General features: G+C 36.0%; 1 protein-coding gene across 1 annotated transcript; it reads right to left on the minus strand.

Annotated features, from left to right (window-relative positions):
• Positions 1-1,323: 1,323 nt before the first annotated feature.
• Positions 1,324-14,244, minus strand: LOC129950064 (protein slowmo). The gene is made up of 4 exons (XM_056061852.1): positions 13,848-14,244; positions 3,185-3,350; positions 2,609-2,914; positions 1,324-2,546 (listed from the first exon to the last, which is right to left on the minus strand). Exons 1-4 carry the CDS (start codon positions 13,877-13,879, stop codon positions 2,406-2,408), a joined length of 645 nt encoding a protein of 214 aa, XP_055917827.1. The 5' UTR covers positions 13,880-14,244; the 3' UTR covers positions 1,324-2,405.
• Positions 14,245-17,513: the final 3,269 nt, after the last annotated feature.

Raw genomic sequence — 17,513 nt, forward strand, 5'->3', positions numbered from 1 at the left:
GGTAACTAGTGAGAGTATTGTTGTTAGCAACAAGAATTCCGCCACCAACGGCGTTTGAATCGTCTGAGTTATTACAATCACTTTTAAAGACTTGATAAAAGGAGTCAAAAAGCTCCGAGTCGGAGATAGATTTGTTGAGCCATGTTTCCGTCAATATTATGATATCGTGAGGAAGATTGTTAATGTTTTTGTAAACCATGTTGGTCTTTGTCCGAAGTATTTACATTTACGTTTTGGTAGTGGATTAATACCTTTTTAAGCTGCTTTTACGGTGGTTTAGCGTTGTCCGATACTGACGAAAAGGGTTGTTCAACTTATTCATAAACTATTACTACTTTAGGCCAAAACGATGGTGAATTTAAAACATTCAAAATTGAGTCAGGTGCACGTATTTTAAAGGACGAATACTTAGTATGGTTACGATGTAAAATTTTCTCAACACTTAACGTAAGTGGGGAACCCAGCTTTTCGGACAAGTGATTTTTTATGCCAAGTGCATTTGTAGACGGTGCAAGTTTAGAAAGAAACAATATTTTTTGCCCTTCAACAGCTTTTAGTCCGGATACAATTGGAGATGTTAGTGAAGTAGTTTCGTTGGTGAATTTTGACAAAAATATGTTTTACGACAAAGTAGAAGTCGAAGAATCCAAATTTAGTTGGGTCGTTGAATTAGATGGCGAGAGATTAACAACATTAGGTGCTGATATCAGTAGTTATATTAAAGAAGAAATAGATAACGAAGCAGGTACATTGTTGTTAGAGTTAAAACTGACGTAGGTTGCAACTTTCTTTGGTAAATGGCATATATTAGAATTTTCGTCGTCAAGGCGAATATGAATGAAAATTAAGGGTATAAGTACTGCCTTTTTTAAATGTAGTGAATTAAACGAAAAAACTAAACTGAGTACGGCCATAGATTTCTAAATAATGGTTTTTTCCTCAGTATAGTCCCCGAAATGTTCTAAGTTCACAACTCTTTGGAAATATTAAAACCCAACGCCAGTGCCTAAAAAAAATTCATAAAAACTTAATTGCGAATAATTATCCCATTGTCTTTTATTTTTTAATGGTTTGAATCACTTGTCTGTGACATAATTTCTTTTTAATTCTTCTTCTTTTATATGTTAGTAGCAGGAAGAAACATAGTTTGCATGATGCTTGTTTCTGACTAGACAACACACTTGCTTAAATTTAAAGTTTGTTTATCTCTAGGCCTTATTCTTAGACCTATATTTAGCTTATTATATTTCTTCATGATGAGAATCTAATGAATGAGAAGAGATTGTTGTATGTACAAAATAAAACACTAAATACTTTTGGAACTTTGGTTTTTGGATTTGTTTTAATTTTCATATTTTAAATTTTTTTCCATTGTTCATTTTAACGAAAACAGTACATAGCTCAAAATGAACAAACATTTTGAGCGGCAATTTACATTAACAATAATAATTTTATTTGATCCTTGTTTTATTTTTGTTGTTTTTGATATATGTATTTTTGTAACAGGAGCATAAACACTATTCTACTACATCGTTATTCTTTTGTTAAATTAAAAATAAATACAGTATTAGCTATTATAAACTACAAAACACAAAATTAAGAAAACAATGTTTTAGATGTGCAATGATCACAGATCAAATACGAAATTTAAAATTGTATTGATGGGGGTGGAGGAGAAGAATATTATTAGTTTTAAGAACAAGCTAGGAACACAGTAGTAAATTATTCAATTTTCTAAAGATTTATTTTTATCGGATAACGCAGCCAGGTGCCAGCGCAGATCTCCAAGAATTCATATGTACAATATGCCAATAATGCAAGTAGACTTCAAATCGATTTTATCTTATTCTACTCAATCGGTAAAAAATTATATCCCATTTTGAAACTACTCTTTTACATTAAATGTAATATTATATTAATATATTTTGGGCGATTTATTGATTGGAGTGCGTAAAATTATGGCTAGTGTCCTTCGCTCATTGAATTTGTACCTATTACAACTAAATTGATGAACTCCAAGCTCATCTGCATGTCTTTTATTTTAAAAACCCGTTTCATCTTTGCGTTATCGAACTGCCCGCCGCCGGCCGAGCCGTCGAAGAGAGACACATTCGTAATGCTGAAGTTTGAAGGTATTGTTGGGTGTGTTTGTGATTGATATTCCTTTCTTCCTTAAGATCTCTAACTCTGCCTGCCTCTATTGCGAGTTGTCCATACATGAACCATGTACTTTGCCTGTTAAATGTTTAGATTCTTCGTCATCACGTTCATCAAGTTCTCTGTCTCTCTCTTTCTCTTCTTCAGTTGAACAAGCAAGGAACAACAAAATAATACAAGCGAATTGCTACTGACGAGAAATAGCAATCGGTTTGTAAAAAATTGTTTTTAATTTAGGCTTAATTTCGTTAGATGTGGAATTTGGCTGCTTGAGCCGCTAGTTCGTCCATACTTTTACGTGCGTTCTCAGCCATTTCATCGAATGATTTTTTTGTGGTCATAAGAAGGTCATCTGTACTTTTGGCTGCACTCTCAGCAAAATCTTTCACCTAGTAAAAAAATCAATTTTGTTAACACTTTCTATGGTTTTTTTTTTGTTAGGCAAACTTACCTCAGAGTTAATACGGCCTATCACCCATTCCAGACCTTGGCGTCCTTTACCAGCGTTCATACTTATTGTGGATGTGACAAGGTCTTCCATATAATGACTAAGTGGCACGCCCTGTACACTAACTTGGGCTTCTTGTTTCAAAAGTGTCTTTGATGGATCTGAGGGATGGGGAACATAGTAGATCACTTCGTCGATGGAAATATGCCGGCAGAACGTCAGATTCATTGTTTTCAATACCATTTGTTTGCGGTTGGGATCAACTGTGGATTTTTCGCTGGCAAAGCATACTTTAGCTGTTCCGATTAACTGAAAAATTATAAATACAAACAAAATGATTTATATGTCTATTCTTCTGTCTTTTAAATGCTATTTTCTAATAATTTGCTCAAAAAAACAAAATAATTTCAGTTCAAAAACAAAACAACTCAAAACAATATTCAAAAATATAATAAGTTGGATTGCTGCCAAAACATAAACCTTGCTTCAAGTTCAAGGTAGCTTCCGTTTGCAGATGATAAAATACCAACATGATGGAGGAAGTAGGTATAGGTATGTAATATCTATTAATTTACTTACCGCATGTGTCCATTTTGGGAAACACCATTTGGATTGCACCAATCTATGAGTGTGTAGCACGCCATCGACAACTTTTCGTTCAACGACATCGGTGCCAATAATCGATGGGGTCATAGGATTAGGATATTTTCGCCATGCCGCTTGTGTCACTGTCTCCCAGGGATGGCTAGATTAAGTTAATAAAAATAAAATATCACATGAATGCATTAGAAACAAACAACAACAAACAAAAATAAAAACTTTTTGAAGCCAAAAAATGCTTAAAACGTCGCCGTTCTAAAGAAATACATTGTATGTCTACTTCTAAAGTTTATTGCTTTCTTCTACTTAATTGTGTTTCTATAAATAGACGCAACACATTGTTTTTATATTTGCGTGTATTATGGAAATTATATAAATTAATTTTATCATAAAAAGTAAACATACCTATTGCCTTATTGTTAGATAATATTGAATGGAATGTTCTTTTCATATAAACTTATTTATCTCTTCTTCAAGTTATGAAGATTTTTGTTCGGGATTTTTTAATCAAAAAACTAAAAAGTCTTAAAACGTAAAGAATGCTTTGAAGTATTATATACAGATATGGACATTAAAATAGACATAGAGATAGGTGCTAGGAGTGAAACCAAATTAAAACAACAACATGCACTAGAAGTAGTTTTGATATCCCTTATCAAAAAAAAAGTTTGACTCTCTTATGCAAAATAAAATGAGTTTGATTTTATTTTGCTTGTTGATTGCTTGGAGATGAACCGTTCCTTAGGTAAGACTGAGTTTTTGGTAGACATTAAAATGGAAACACATTGGAACACAGACCTTAATATTTAACTAGGATCAAAAATATTAGGTAGGTAGGTAGAAATGGCGATCTCAAGGCAACATAGCCTGAGATTTAATTAGCGCTGTAGTGCGCCGTTTTGATACCAAAAACTCGTTTGACCTTTGATTGAACGGGGTAGATTTATAGAGAAGTTTCATAGCGATTATGTTAGAGCCATTTTTTCGCATTGAGAAAAAAGGTTAGGTATCTAATCTTTGTCTCAGATAGCACATCAAGTTTGTGAAAGAACGCTTTTCCAAAGTATTTCATTCTAGTGTTTGCCAAAGCAGGACATTTGCAGAGGAAATGGATTATAGTTTCACTTTCTCTTTGGTCACTACAACTACGGCAAAAGGTGTTGTAGGAGATACCCAACTTCTCCGCATGAACTCCTATAGGCCAATGTCTGGTACAAACCGCAACAATCCTGGCTATGTCTTGCCTTGGCCTGCATAGAAGATCGTTTTTCGGGTTTTATTATAGGTGGGCCATATCTTCCTAGATATAATGCAGTTGGGTAAATTGTTCCACCTTCGGTTTGATTCAGTTTGGTAGATAGAAAAGATTTTAGTCTTCATAGCACCAAGAGGAATGTTAACCATTTCCGCAAGTGAACTATGAAGGGCCGATCCTTGCCTGGCTAGCTCGTCAGCCCGTTCAGGGTGACACCGAGGTTAATATTCAGGCTCGCAAGCTCATTGCGACATTGCTGGACCAATTTAGATGACGATGTGGCCGAGTTAATGGCTTTGACAGCTGCCTGACTGTCTGTAAAGATAGCCGCATTTCGGTTTTGGTTTGGGTTTTGTTTAAGTATCTTACATGCCTCCCTTATTGCCAGCACTTCAGCCTGAAAAACGCTAGCAAAGTCAGGAAGCCTAAAGGATTTGGCTACATTTGGGGACTCAGAAAAGATCCCAGAACCAACGCCGCACTCCATCTTTGAGCCGCCAGTAAAGATGGTTGTGTCGAAACCTATCGACACGATGTCATCCCCCCAATCTTCTCTGGATGGGAAAATAACCTTTAAACCCTTACTAAGGTTCAAAGTAGGAGTGCAGTAGTCAGTGTCTACCGAGATAATATCTGAGGGAATCAATTTCGTTGTGTTGCTGTGACCATAAGGTTTTGACAACCAGCTGTTTGATTCCTTCAGCCTAATAGCGCTGCAGGAAACTATGTATTTAATAAAAAGGTCGATTGGTGGAAGATCCAAAATAACGTTTAAGGCGTCCGTTGGGCAAGTACGCATGGCCCCTATGGTGCCCACGCAAGCTGTTCTCTGAATCTTCTTTAGCATATCAATACTATAGGCTTTGCTAAGAGCAGGCCACCACACAATCGACCCATATGTTAAGATTGGACGTACTACGGCTGTGTCCCCACTTTTTGCCGAAAGTTTTGCTGCAGGCGTATAAGGCAACACAGGCCTTTTTAATCCGTACTTCAGTATTTAGTTTACAGTTTAGTTTAGGTTCGAGTATAACTCCCAAATATTTTTCACTGGAAGACAATGATAGGATTTGACCATTGAGTGGAGGTAGCGTGAAGGGCGGTACTTTAGTTTTGGTGGTAAAGAGCAACAGTTCAGTTTTACTTTGGTTAACGCCTAGTCCACAACTAGTGGCCCAGTTGCTAACTTTCTTCAAAGCTGACTCCGTGATTTCACTAATCACAGAGGTGTACTTTCCTGACATAAATAGCACCAAATCATCCGCATAGGCTACCGCCTTCACTCCACATCTCTCTAATTTAACGAGAATTTTATCCATGACCAGGCTCGAATCTTCCTACCACTGAGCATGGAAATAATCCATTCTCGAATGAAGTCTTCTACACCGAACTTAACGAGCGATTCTTCTATGGATTCTGTAAGGACGTTGTTAAAAGCACCTTCTATGTCTAGGAAGGTGGCAAGAGTAAATTCTTTATAATGGATTGTTTGTTCTACAGTACGCACTACCTCATGGAGGGCAGTCTGCGTAGATTTGCCCTTAGCGACTTATTTGCTGAGAGCTATCGAGAGGTCGTCCAACTAGGATTTTTCTAATATGGTAATCAAGAATGCGCTCCAAGGTTTTAAGCACAAAAGATGTTAAGCTTATCGGGCTTTGACCTGTCTCCACGACATGGGCACATGTTTGAGAAGGAGGCATCCTTTGAAAATTTGTTGCAGCCATGGAGCTGCCACATCATGCAACTTTTGAAGCATATAGAGAAAAAGTAATATGAATATTTTCTCTGGTTATAACGGAATTGACTTGCTCCACATGAGCTACGTTTAGCTCTGCGGTTTCAAGCGATTCGGGGTTATCACTCTCGCAACCCGGAAAGCACGTCTTCATCAGTAGCTTAAGAGATTCGGCTGGAGAGGCTGTCCAGGTTCCATCAGGCCTTTTTTAGAAATGAAGGATTACAATGTTCCTTCGATAAAACTTTGCTGAGCCTTGCGGAGTCCTTTATGTCTTCGATTGATTGACAGTATTCTCTCCAGCCTTGTCTTTTGGCTGATGACAGGGCTTGCGTGTACATTTTAAGAGAGTCTTTATACGGTTGGTAAAACTTATGTTGGTGGCAGATATTGAAAATTGTCCTCGTCATTTTCCTAAGACTGGATAGTTCTTCATTCCACCAAGAAGGAGGGGTTTTACGGCTATATTTAACTGGGCAAGAGACTCTAAAAGCTTTGCTTATAGTAGTTTCAGATGTTCAGTGAGATTCGGTAAGTTGCTTGGTTTGTAGCAATTTGATATTAGTTTTTAATATTTTTTTTTACTTTTATAAGACAATAAGTTCACTTAAGGAAGTGAATTTAAAATATTTTAATAATATTACATATAATTCTAATGAAAACATGGGTCGCGGAAAGCATTGTTCCCTAGAAGAGAAGATCTTTGAGGGAAATAGACAGAATAATGAGCAAATCTCTCAAGTTGATTGCAAAAACTAGCTGAGAAAACCAAGGAAAAGAACCCCAAGAGAAGACTAAAACATCATTTGCGATTCAAAAAAAGATCCTTACAAGTCTTCAAGGGAAATAAAAAACAAACTACAGCTTCCAATAACTCCCAGAACTGTTCTTAGAAGACTTGTTCAAGCTTACTTGTTCAGAAGGATCGTAAGAATGTTTCGTCGAAGAAAAAACAAATATAACAACGCGGTTAAATGTCGCCCACGATCATTTTGATTGGAGTGCGCCAAAAGGATGCAAACAGTGTAGGAATGTTTTGTGGATGGACGAAACAAAGATAAATTTGTTCGGAAGTGATAGTAGAAAATCAGTTCGAAGGCTTCCTTTAAAAGAACTAAATCCCAAATAAATCTAGAAAACGGTCAAGAACGGTGGCAGTAGTATCATACTTTGGGGTTAATTTTGATTGAGGGTAAAATGGATAAAAATATGAAGGTGAATATCATGAAGGATACAATGCTGCCTTATGCGGACGAGAACATGCCCCTCAAATGTTGTCTACAGCAGGCCAAAGACCCTAAGCACACATCCAAATCTGCTCAAATGTATTTTAAAGACCAATAAATCAGCGTATTTGAGTGACTTTAATCTCATAGAAAATTTTGCGCTGTTGGGAAACATTTAACAAAGAACAAAGCCGAACTGTGAGGGATTGTTCAACAGGAGTAGTACAATATTTCAATTGACATATGCCGTCGGTTACTTGACTCATTGTCAAGGCTACCAGATATTAAAATAATTTTGAAATCCAGAATAGCTTTGCATTTAGTTTAATTTTTTTTAAATCTGTACTTTTTTAATGTCCACGAATTTTGTTCCATTTTTTACATTGATGAATTTAAAATATTTTAAGTTATAAGTTTACAATATATAACGGGTATTTTTAGTTTGAAAGAAAGAAAATAAGAAAAAGGAACACAAAAAATTAAGTTTTAGAACTCTGTTTGGTGTTTCTATTTTAATGTCCATATCTGTATGTTTTCGTCGGGTTTGAATAATATTAGTGGGGGCTCCATTTATTTCGCTTATTTCAAGCTAAAATATAACTTAAAAAGGGGGTGGGTCAAAATGAGTTTGAGGTGATAAGTTCTGATTAAATCAAATGAATTTGATAATTGAATATAAGAATGAAACAACAACAACTTGTGTGTGCTACCACCAAGTTCATAGGCTGGAGTTATAGCTATAGCTCGGGCAAAAGTTCTTCAAAAATTAAATTGAACAAAAAAAGCGATTAAGCACCACTAAAGGAGTCTGATGATCGGGTTGGCCCCCGTGAAATAGCTATAACTCCAGCCTATCAACTTGGTGGTAGCACACACAAGTTGTTGTTGTTTCATTCTTATATTCAATTATAAATTCGGCAAGCAGCTGCCTTAAACTGTGAGTATAAAATTTCATACAAAATCCTCCTTAGAATTGTAAAAATGAATTTGAATTCAAACTGACCAACCAAAGCATACGAGTCAGGGGTTCGTTTAGGCTATAGGAGATGTGGTGTGTTGGTTTCGAGGGTTTCTCAGTTTACAGGTGTTAATGCTTAGAAAAATAGAGTTATAGACAGGAGCAGTCAGCAATAGGTGGTGACATCAAAAGATCCGGTTGAGAAATTGTCGAGATCGATTCGGAGGAGATTTTGTCTTAATGATCTGCAATGATTTAAAAAAATTTCGTATCATCAGCGTAAAGGAATATTTTTGTCAATGCGTAATGACTTAGAGGCACAATCTTCCAAAGGTCCATCCAATTACTCGGATACGCAGATGATATTGACATAATTGGAAGATCAAAGCGTGATGTCAGTGGAGCATTTTTGAGCAAGACCAAGTATATTCTGTCATCAAAACAGACAACGACACCAGCGCTGAAATCAAACGGAGAATAACTCTTGCAAATCGCTGCTTCTTTGGACTTAGAAGGCAATTGAGAAGTTAAGTCCTCTCTCAAACATGTAAAATCACCATCTATAAGACACTCATCATCCCGGTTCTCATTTATGGCGTTGAGGCCTGGACCCTGTCAAAGAAAGATGAGAGCGTCTTTGGATGCTTCGAGAGAAAGATTCTCCTAGAGATTCTTGGTAGATGGAGAATGGAGGAGAAGATATAACTACGGGCTGTACAGCAACACTGACCTAGTTAACAGAATTAAAGTCCAACGGCTTAGATGGCTAGGTCATGTAGAGCGAATAGACATCAACGCTCCAGCCCTGAAGGCCTCCGAATCCTTTCCCGAGGGAAGGCGCAGTAGAGGAAGACCGCTATTCATGTGGCGCACGCAGGTAGGTGAAGACCTCAACCAACTTGTCGTGCGAAACTGGAGACAGTTAGCTAGGAACTAAGCTGGCTGGAGACGCATGTTGGTTGAGGCCAAAAGTAAGTAAGTAAGAATGACCAGAAGAGAGGGCCTAAATGACTACCTTTGAGGAAACCAGAAGTAGCTAGAATAGGATTGGAACGTACGAATCTAAATCGGACATCATATTCACGATGCTCAAGGTAAGAAGTAATCCATTTCAGAAAAAGAGGTTCAAAACCTATAGAGGAGAGATTATAAGATATTAAGAAATTTAGTCAAACACTTTCCTTAATTCAGTTAAGACCATATCAACTTCATTCAGGTTTAATAAGGCTCTTCGAGTGAATGGAATGTAGATCTATTTTTTAAGAAACCGTGGAAGCTGAAGATATAGAATCCTTTGAGATATGAGACATTTTAGGAAAAATTCCTTGAGGTAAGGATAGATGAAACATTTTAGAAAGAGAAGATGAACATTTTTGAGGAAAATTCCAGAAAGATCATCAGGATCCGGAGTAAACTGATAATTGAAGTGATAAAATGTGGGTTTCAATGACTGTTAGAGAAATGCAATCGAATAAGAATGGGCCCAGCGAACAATTCGGAAAATACTTAAAATAGGTCCGCTCTTGTGTAAAAGAATCCTAAAAAGAATGAATTTGTAAAATACAAGTCAAAGTATTTAACTAATCGTTATATTATCATTGGAAGTTCTATTATTGAAGGACAAAGGTGATGGATGCTCATTTTACTCTCTTCTGTGATTTATGAACTGAAAGAAGAATTTTGGATAATTAATGAAGTACGCATTCATGGAAGAGAGAAATGTAGAGATCGTTGAAATGAAGAGAAGTATCAAGGTACTTAGAGTAGTCAGTTGGTATGCAACAATAGCTAAAAATCAATATTATCAGCATTCTTTAAAGTGTCAAGATTAAGGTTCCACTGTTTTAGGTTAAGGAATCGAGTGTTAATTTAGTTAGAATAATTCAAATTAGAAAAAAAAATATAGATACACGATCCATTCTTCTTAGGCAAAGTTATAATGGTTTGAAGATCATCGATTCGGTAATGTAAAAGTCCCGGAAGAGTGGGGAAATAACCCTTTTCTACTGATTTTTTTTTGTAGTTTTAGAGTTACGCGCAGATGCGATTGCCGATAAAATTTTTAAGTCTTACTAAATATGTGATTATATAAACGTATCAGTGGAAGTGTCGGGCTTAAAAGTGCAAGAGTTCGCACTGAGAATGATTAAGATTTTTCAAAATTCGCCAAGTGTTCCGTTACATGTTTTATGTAAAGCTTTAGAGCTTCGCTTTCGATTTGATTTCAGCGCTGGTGTCGTTGTCTGTGTTTAAAGCGGTGCCTAGGCACACGAAGTCCTTGACTATCTCAAAGTTACGTTTGTCAATGGTGACGTTTTAACAAAGAAGTCGGTTTCGTATGTCCTTCTTTTGTTGACGACAGCATGTACTTTGTTTTGCCCTCATTAACCATTAAACCCATTTTTGCCGCCTCATCCTCAATACTCACAGAAGCCCCATTGACATCACGCTGAGTTCTTTCGATTATGTCAATGTCATCAGCATATGCTAGTTATTGGACAGACTTTGGAAAGATAGTGCCTCTAGTGTTGTTGTTAAGCTCTGCCCTATTCTTTCAAGTACGATGTTAAAAAAATCGCATGACAGCGCATCACTTTGTCTAAAACCTTTTTCGACACCTTTTCCAAGCTTTTTGAAGCAGCGTGAATTCTCCATGGTCATCCTGTACAAACGAACGAGTTTGGCAGGGATGCCAAAACTAGACATGGCTCTATACAGCTCGTCCCTGTAGATTCTGTCATATGCGGACTTGAAATCGATGAAAAAGATGGTGGGTTTTGATTTGGTGTTCTTGGGTTTTTTCTAGGATCTGCTGTAATGTGAATATTTAATCGACTGTAGACTTTCCTGGTCTAAAACCACACTTATAAGGACCTATCAGGTTGTTGATGATGGGCTTTAGACGTTCACATATTACGGCAGAGAAGATTTTGTAGGCGATGTTAGGTAGACTGATTCTTCTATAGTTGGTGCAGTTAAGAGGGTCTCCTTTTTTCATAATCGGGCAAAACAATACTGAGGTTCCATTCATCTGGCATGCTTTTTTCCGACCATATCTTGCAGACAAGTTGGTGCATGCTCCTAACCAACTTATCTCCAGCTGCTTTAAAGAGCTCGGCATTCAAGTCATCCGCTCCAGCGGCTTTGTTAGACTTCAGCTTAGATATGGCGATTTTTACTTCGTCTAAGTCGGGAGGACGGGATTGTTGGCTTTCGTCGTCTATGTTGGATGGATCATCCTGCCTGACAGCGGAATTCGGTTCGTCGTCGCCGTTATACAGTCTGCAGAAGTGATCCTTTCATATCCTCAGCATTGACTGCGGTTCCACTATGATATTTCCACTTTCGTCTTTGCAGCCTTCGGTTCTAGGTTTATGTACCTGTGAATTTCGTTTCACCTGTTTATAAAACTTTCGAACTTCATTCCTGCTTTTAAACCTCTCAACATCTTTGACCGCACGCCTCTCATGCCCTCTCTTTTTCCTTCTGAGAAGTCGGTGTTCCTCTCGTCTCTTCTGCTCATAGAGCTCTCGTCCTTTTATGCAGCTCCGCTTTGCGTGCCTTTTGTTTGGCTGCATTTGCCTGCCGATATTCCAGGGGTTCCTTTTTGCTTGAGACCCAGCACAACAGAGGCGGCTTCTCTGATTGCATTTTGGCAATGTTTCCACTGGTTTTCCATACATTGTGTTGGCGGCAGAGAACTTCGAGAGAGGTTACTTGTAACTCGGTCGGAAAAGGATTTGGCGATCTCTTGCGATTGTAGCCGTTCGACGTTGTATCTTCTACCAGCACCTCCCTGTTTTGCTTTGGGTCTGGAAACCCGAAGTGCTACCTGGCTTACAACGAGGTGTCTGGCGTCGATCGCAATATGGTCAATCTGGTTTACTGTAGATTGATCTGGAGAAGTCCAAGTTCCCTTGTGGATGTTGAGGTGTGTAAAACGTGTACTGGCATTAAAATCGCCATTACAATTTTAATATCGTAGCTAGGACACTGCTCATATGTTTTGTCCAAGAGCTCGAAGAACATATCTTTGGTGTTGTCATCCTTCTCTTCTGTGGGGCGTGCGCACATATCAGGCTCACGGTGCCGAATTTAGCCTTGATGCGGATAGTCATTTCTCGGTAGCAGTCACTATAGAAAATGTCGCAGTTTTTCATGGCGGTGATGTCTGCTTTGTAGCAGTCTAGGGCAGGTTTTAGGTTCTTTATCATATTCTTTTTCTTGCACCATATTTTCCCTGTTAATACAGCATGTTGACAGTATTCCTTTATTGATTTTTGTTGACTGTCTTAAGATGTATTTATTTCTGAGTTTATTTATAAACGGAACTTTAAATAGTTCAACTTCTAACACTACATAATGTATGTACATATATTTTCAAAATGCGACTTAAATTTTAAACTGTTTGCTTATACCTAATTTTCTAAGTGGAGCCGATGTTATCGTCACGACTTTTTGTATGTTTTAATAAATTAATAACAACAAAAAAAAACATACAAGAAATATACATACCTATCATATCATATCATGGTTCTATGTATTTGAGTATGGAATAAGAAAGAAAGTTTAAAGTCTTTTAAACTTGAAGATTTCCCAATAAATTACGTTCTTCAGCATATGTAAACCTAATAATTACGTACATAGGTACCTACGACATATTCTTACAGATTTAATTAAAAATACTCGTCAAAACAAATTCTCCGCATGCGTCATTGTACAAAGTTTAAAATAATAGAAACAAAAAAATACAAATACAAAAATTCGAGGAAACAAGTCTCAAAATGCGCTAATTGGTAAATAAAGAACCAAAACAGATCAACTCTGTTGCTATGCTCGCGACTCGCCGAGAAACGTGCTTCTCTTTAAGTTCAATAAATTCAAGTGGATTTAAAATAGTTCCACTTATCTTTTCTCTCTTTTATTTTTTTTCTTTTTATAATATGACAGACAGGGTCTATTTTTCACGATCACGGTCAAATGAAACCACCAATCTTATTGGACATTTCCATATTTACATTTTAAATGTTATGAAAACCTTTAGCAAAATCTGAAATTTTATAAATTCCGGTTTAAAAAAAACACGGAAATCAAGAACGAAATGAAGACCAATACAAATGTTGTGCAATGCGCCATCGCCACTCCGGTTCATTGGAAGTGACTACTGTAGATGCAGATGGCATTGAAATTTCCACCAAACAAAGCAATTTGTTTGGAAATGGTGGTCTATGTAATAAATCAATTTTCTACATGACGACGAAGGCGAGACGACGACGGCGACGTTGCAACAAAGAAATCCCTGCACTAGCACTGCGCCGCGACTGCAGTTCCACAAATAAAAACTAAACAAAAGAACACAAAACTAATTCGAACATGTGTACATTCTAGAAAATAATACATTTTTATTTTTCACACTTTTATTGGAGATTTATTTATCGTTCTTTATTTTTCCCAATTAAACTTACTTGAAGGTGTGTTCTGATGTCCAGATTTTCATGACTGTTTATTTGGATTTATTAATTGAAAACAATTGTGATGAAATGGTTAGTTACGAAGATTGAAGCTGGTGGCTGTTGTGTAACTACTTCGCTTTTTCGTATCGAGCAATTGGCTTTTTTATCGCAAAACTATGTGAAACCTCAGTAGTTGAAGTATTCACAATAAAATGCGAAGTGAAATAAAAGGAATTGTGTGGTTGTGTTGTAAAATACAATTAATACAAAATATATATAATTTAATTGAGTTTTTTGTTAATTATTAGCACTAAACTTCAATTATTAAATATATATTTTCCACAATATTTTATTTCGTTGCGCCGTCGATGGATGACATTCGCGATACGCGTGAATCGTAATGAACTGAAACTGATGAGAGGATGAGCCGATGGGCGATTAAATGAATGCTGAATCGTTGTCTTCTTCACACAGAGGGTATATAACAAAGCAGAAAGAGAGAACGAAATGGATGAAAGCGATAATGAACGGAGTGAACTGGGGCGCGTTCGGTTGGTCTTGGTATATTTCCAGTTTACAAGGAGAATTAAATCAGAACTTTGGATTACCCGATCCGATCTCACAAACAATACACCGAAGAAATTTTATTACATGACAAATTATTTACTGACACAACTACAAAAATTGAAGAATCGACACCGACAACTTAGAAAGTTTGAACGAACAGAGACAAAATAAAAAGCGTTTCAATGAATTTAAACCTTCTCATAAAAATATAGGATATTGTTTTTGTACTCATGTATACACATTCCGGCGGGCGCATGCTTATCTAAATTATCCTACTTGTAAATATTTCATTTTGTACATACAGTAACGATTATATGTAATAGTACGCTCATGACTAGAAACTTTTAAAGTGACGTTGGTGTCGCGAAATGGAGAGATTCACGGCAACGCTCATTCCTATAAGCAGTCAGCAGAGTGATAGAGAGAATTAGTTGCACAGTCTATTTGATACCATCTCTGTATATGATTTCATATAAGGCTAGGCGCGCACATGCAACTTTTTCGAAACCAAATAGTTTGATCGTCAGTTGCCCAAACATCGCGCACATAAGCAACTCCAAAAGTAATCAAAGAAATAAACCAATACACAGAAAACATTTATTCACTATTTCTGTCTCATATACACGAAACAAAATAGTTTCAAATTTGTCCTACTCTTTTGCTTATGAAAGAAAAGAGTAGATATATTGTTGGAATACAAAATTGTTCAACGATTTAGTTGAAAGTGCGCGCAGTTACCTAAAATTCCTTGAGACGCAAACTAAGGATTTGGTTTGGAGTGATCGTTTAGTTTGTGTCAAAACACAAACTAAAAAGTTGCTCGAATGGGCGACCGAATGGTTTCTGCATGTCCGCGGACTCCCGTATAAGTCTATAGTGCTCAGATTAGAAACTAAACAGTTTCGAAACTAAAAGTTGCATGTGCGCGCCTAGCCTAAGAAGCTTCCATATGAAGGAATTGTGTTTTTGTTCTTATATCCACTTTTTACTTGCGACATATAGGAACTATATGGCAAGTTTTGCATTCGTGCAAAATTTCGAACTCGAGATTTTAATCAAACATGATATTACGATGGTAGACAAGTCGAAAAAAGTGGGTCCCGCGATTCCGTCCGGTCGGTTTTGTCTGTCTGTCCACGCTCCTACAGCCTAAGTTCAAACTTGGAAGTTAAGGTTTTGAGCAGATTCGCGTTAGGCGTTTTTTTCATTTTTTTTTTAAAGATCAAAACTAACAGTGGCCACCATACAATATTTTTGGTCAAAAAACGAAAATTCGAATTTTCTCAAAAACAAACCGATAGATTTTCTTTAAATTTTCTCTAAAATTTTATTTTTTAACTTGGCTTCTTTTAATAAGAAAAACAAATTTTTGTATTGCTCAGGAAAGGTACCGCTCATAGAACCGTTATTTTGTTTTTTCATTTTCTAAGCAATTTATAAACCGATTTCAATAATTTTTTTTCTGAATAAGCTCTTATATTGCTTTAACAATATTTGATTATCAAAAGTGCAATTTTGTATTGTTTGGATTTTTAAAAAAATATTGAATTTTATTTTTTCAAAATTCGATATCTCAAAAACGTTTTAACACTTTTTTACGAAATTCAAACTTATAGCGTATATTAACAATCTCTAAACAACTGCGTACCAAAAATATTTTTAGAACAAAATTGAAAAATTTTATATATAAAAAATGAATTTAAAAAAAAACCGCTCAAACGATTTTCATAAAAAAAATTTGAAAAATAAAATGTTTTTTTATTTATAAAATGGCATTTAAATTTTTGAAGACAAACTTATTTTTCGGGCAAAATTTTGAATCTTAAAATAGTTTTTTTTTTAATATTTTAACTGTGCATGAGCCCGAAAGAGCGCATTATTTTGACAAAATTGTAATAACATTCCTAGCTTTTATCTAAATTAGTGCATTTGGTACATATTTATGTATTTTTATAACTAAAATTATTGTAAATACCAACAATGGCCGCCCATGTAGCGCAAATGTATCGGATTAACGAATATGATATATTTAATCAACAATCTATTTTAAAGTATTTTGTATCAAGAAGTAATATCTTGGTAACTTTGTATATGTGATTTTAAAATATTATTCTTTACGAATAAGGTTGTTTCACACATGATTTACTTGCCTTCGCCTATATAAAAGAATAAATACTTAGTACCTACAAGTTAAAGAAACGGGCCAGAAAGAGAAACGTATACACATTATACCTACTTATAAAGGTGTTACGTACAACTTCTACAACTACTGCTTACGTGTCACTTCATAACTAAAATCCAAAACGCTCAAAAGCCTGACCTTAAACAACACATGAATAGCAATTTCTTGTACCTGTACGTATGCTTGTTATTTTTTTAAACTTTAACAAAATAAATAAACTGAACGTAAAAACTCCATGTTAGCGCTGAAAACTTATAGTAAAGAAGGAATGTAGTATGTACTTTTTAGCTACTAATAACATTCCTTCATTATCATCATAAACATGTCCTTATCTATCTATCTGCATAAAGCTAAGCACACCAATGAACTATACTTATTCGTTTTAGACATCTACCTGCTACCTAACTACACAACCAATAAGCGATCGCTTTACAATTTAAACATTCATGGTCTGCCTCTTTTTTATCTTATTTATTTTCCATCCTGGTTCTTCTAATATGAAATTACAATAAAGCTCTATCTAAATGAAAAAAGCTTTGAAGGAACAAGTTGAATCTATATGAATCGCTTTTCATATACAAAGATCGTACCCAAGTAAAAGCAGACTTATGAACATAGAGGAAATATATTATCTAGAGTCCCGACCGGTACCCGTCCTACCTGAAACACCCTCAAATTTTATTCGAGGTGAACTCTCTCAAATTCCCTATCGGTGAATACATGTGAGTGGTGAAAAAAAGCAAAATGGGGGATTTCCCTTATAAAGAAATGTATGGAAATTTTGTGACCTGTCAATTTCACAAGTATGTACTAGGCTTATGTACTAGGCTTATCCTTGTATATATTTTCACATAAAGAGCTTCCATAAGAAGGTTGATGAATTTGTTTTTGTTTTATTTATATCAATGCACTTTATATAAAAAACAAAA

This window comes from Eupeodes corollae, chromosome 3, assembly GCF_945859685.1.
Source record: "Eupeodes corollae chromosome 3, idEupCoro1.1, whole genome shotgun sequence".
In the NCBI taxonomy this organism is placed as follows: domain Eukaryota; kingdom Metazoa; phylum Arthropoda; class Insecta; order Diptera; family Syrphidae; genus Eupeodes; species Eupeodes corollae.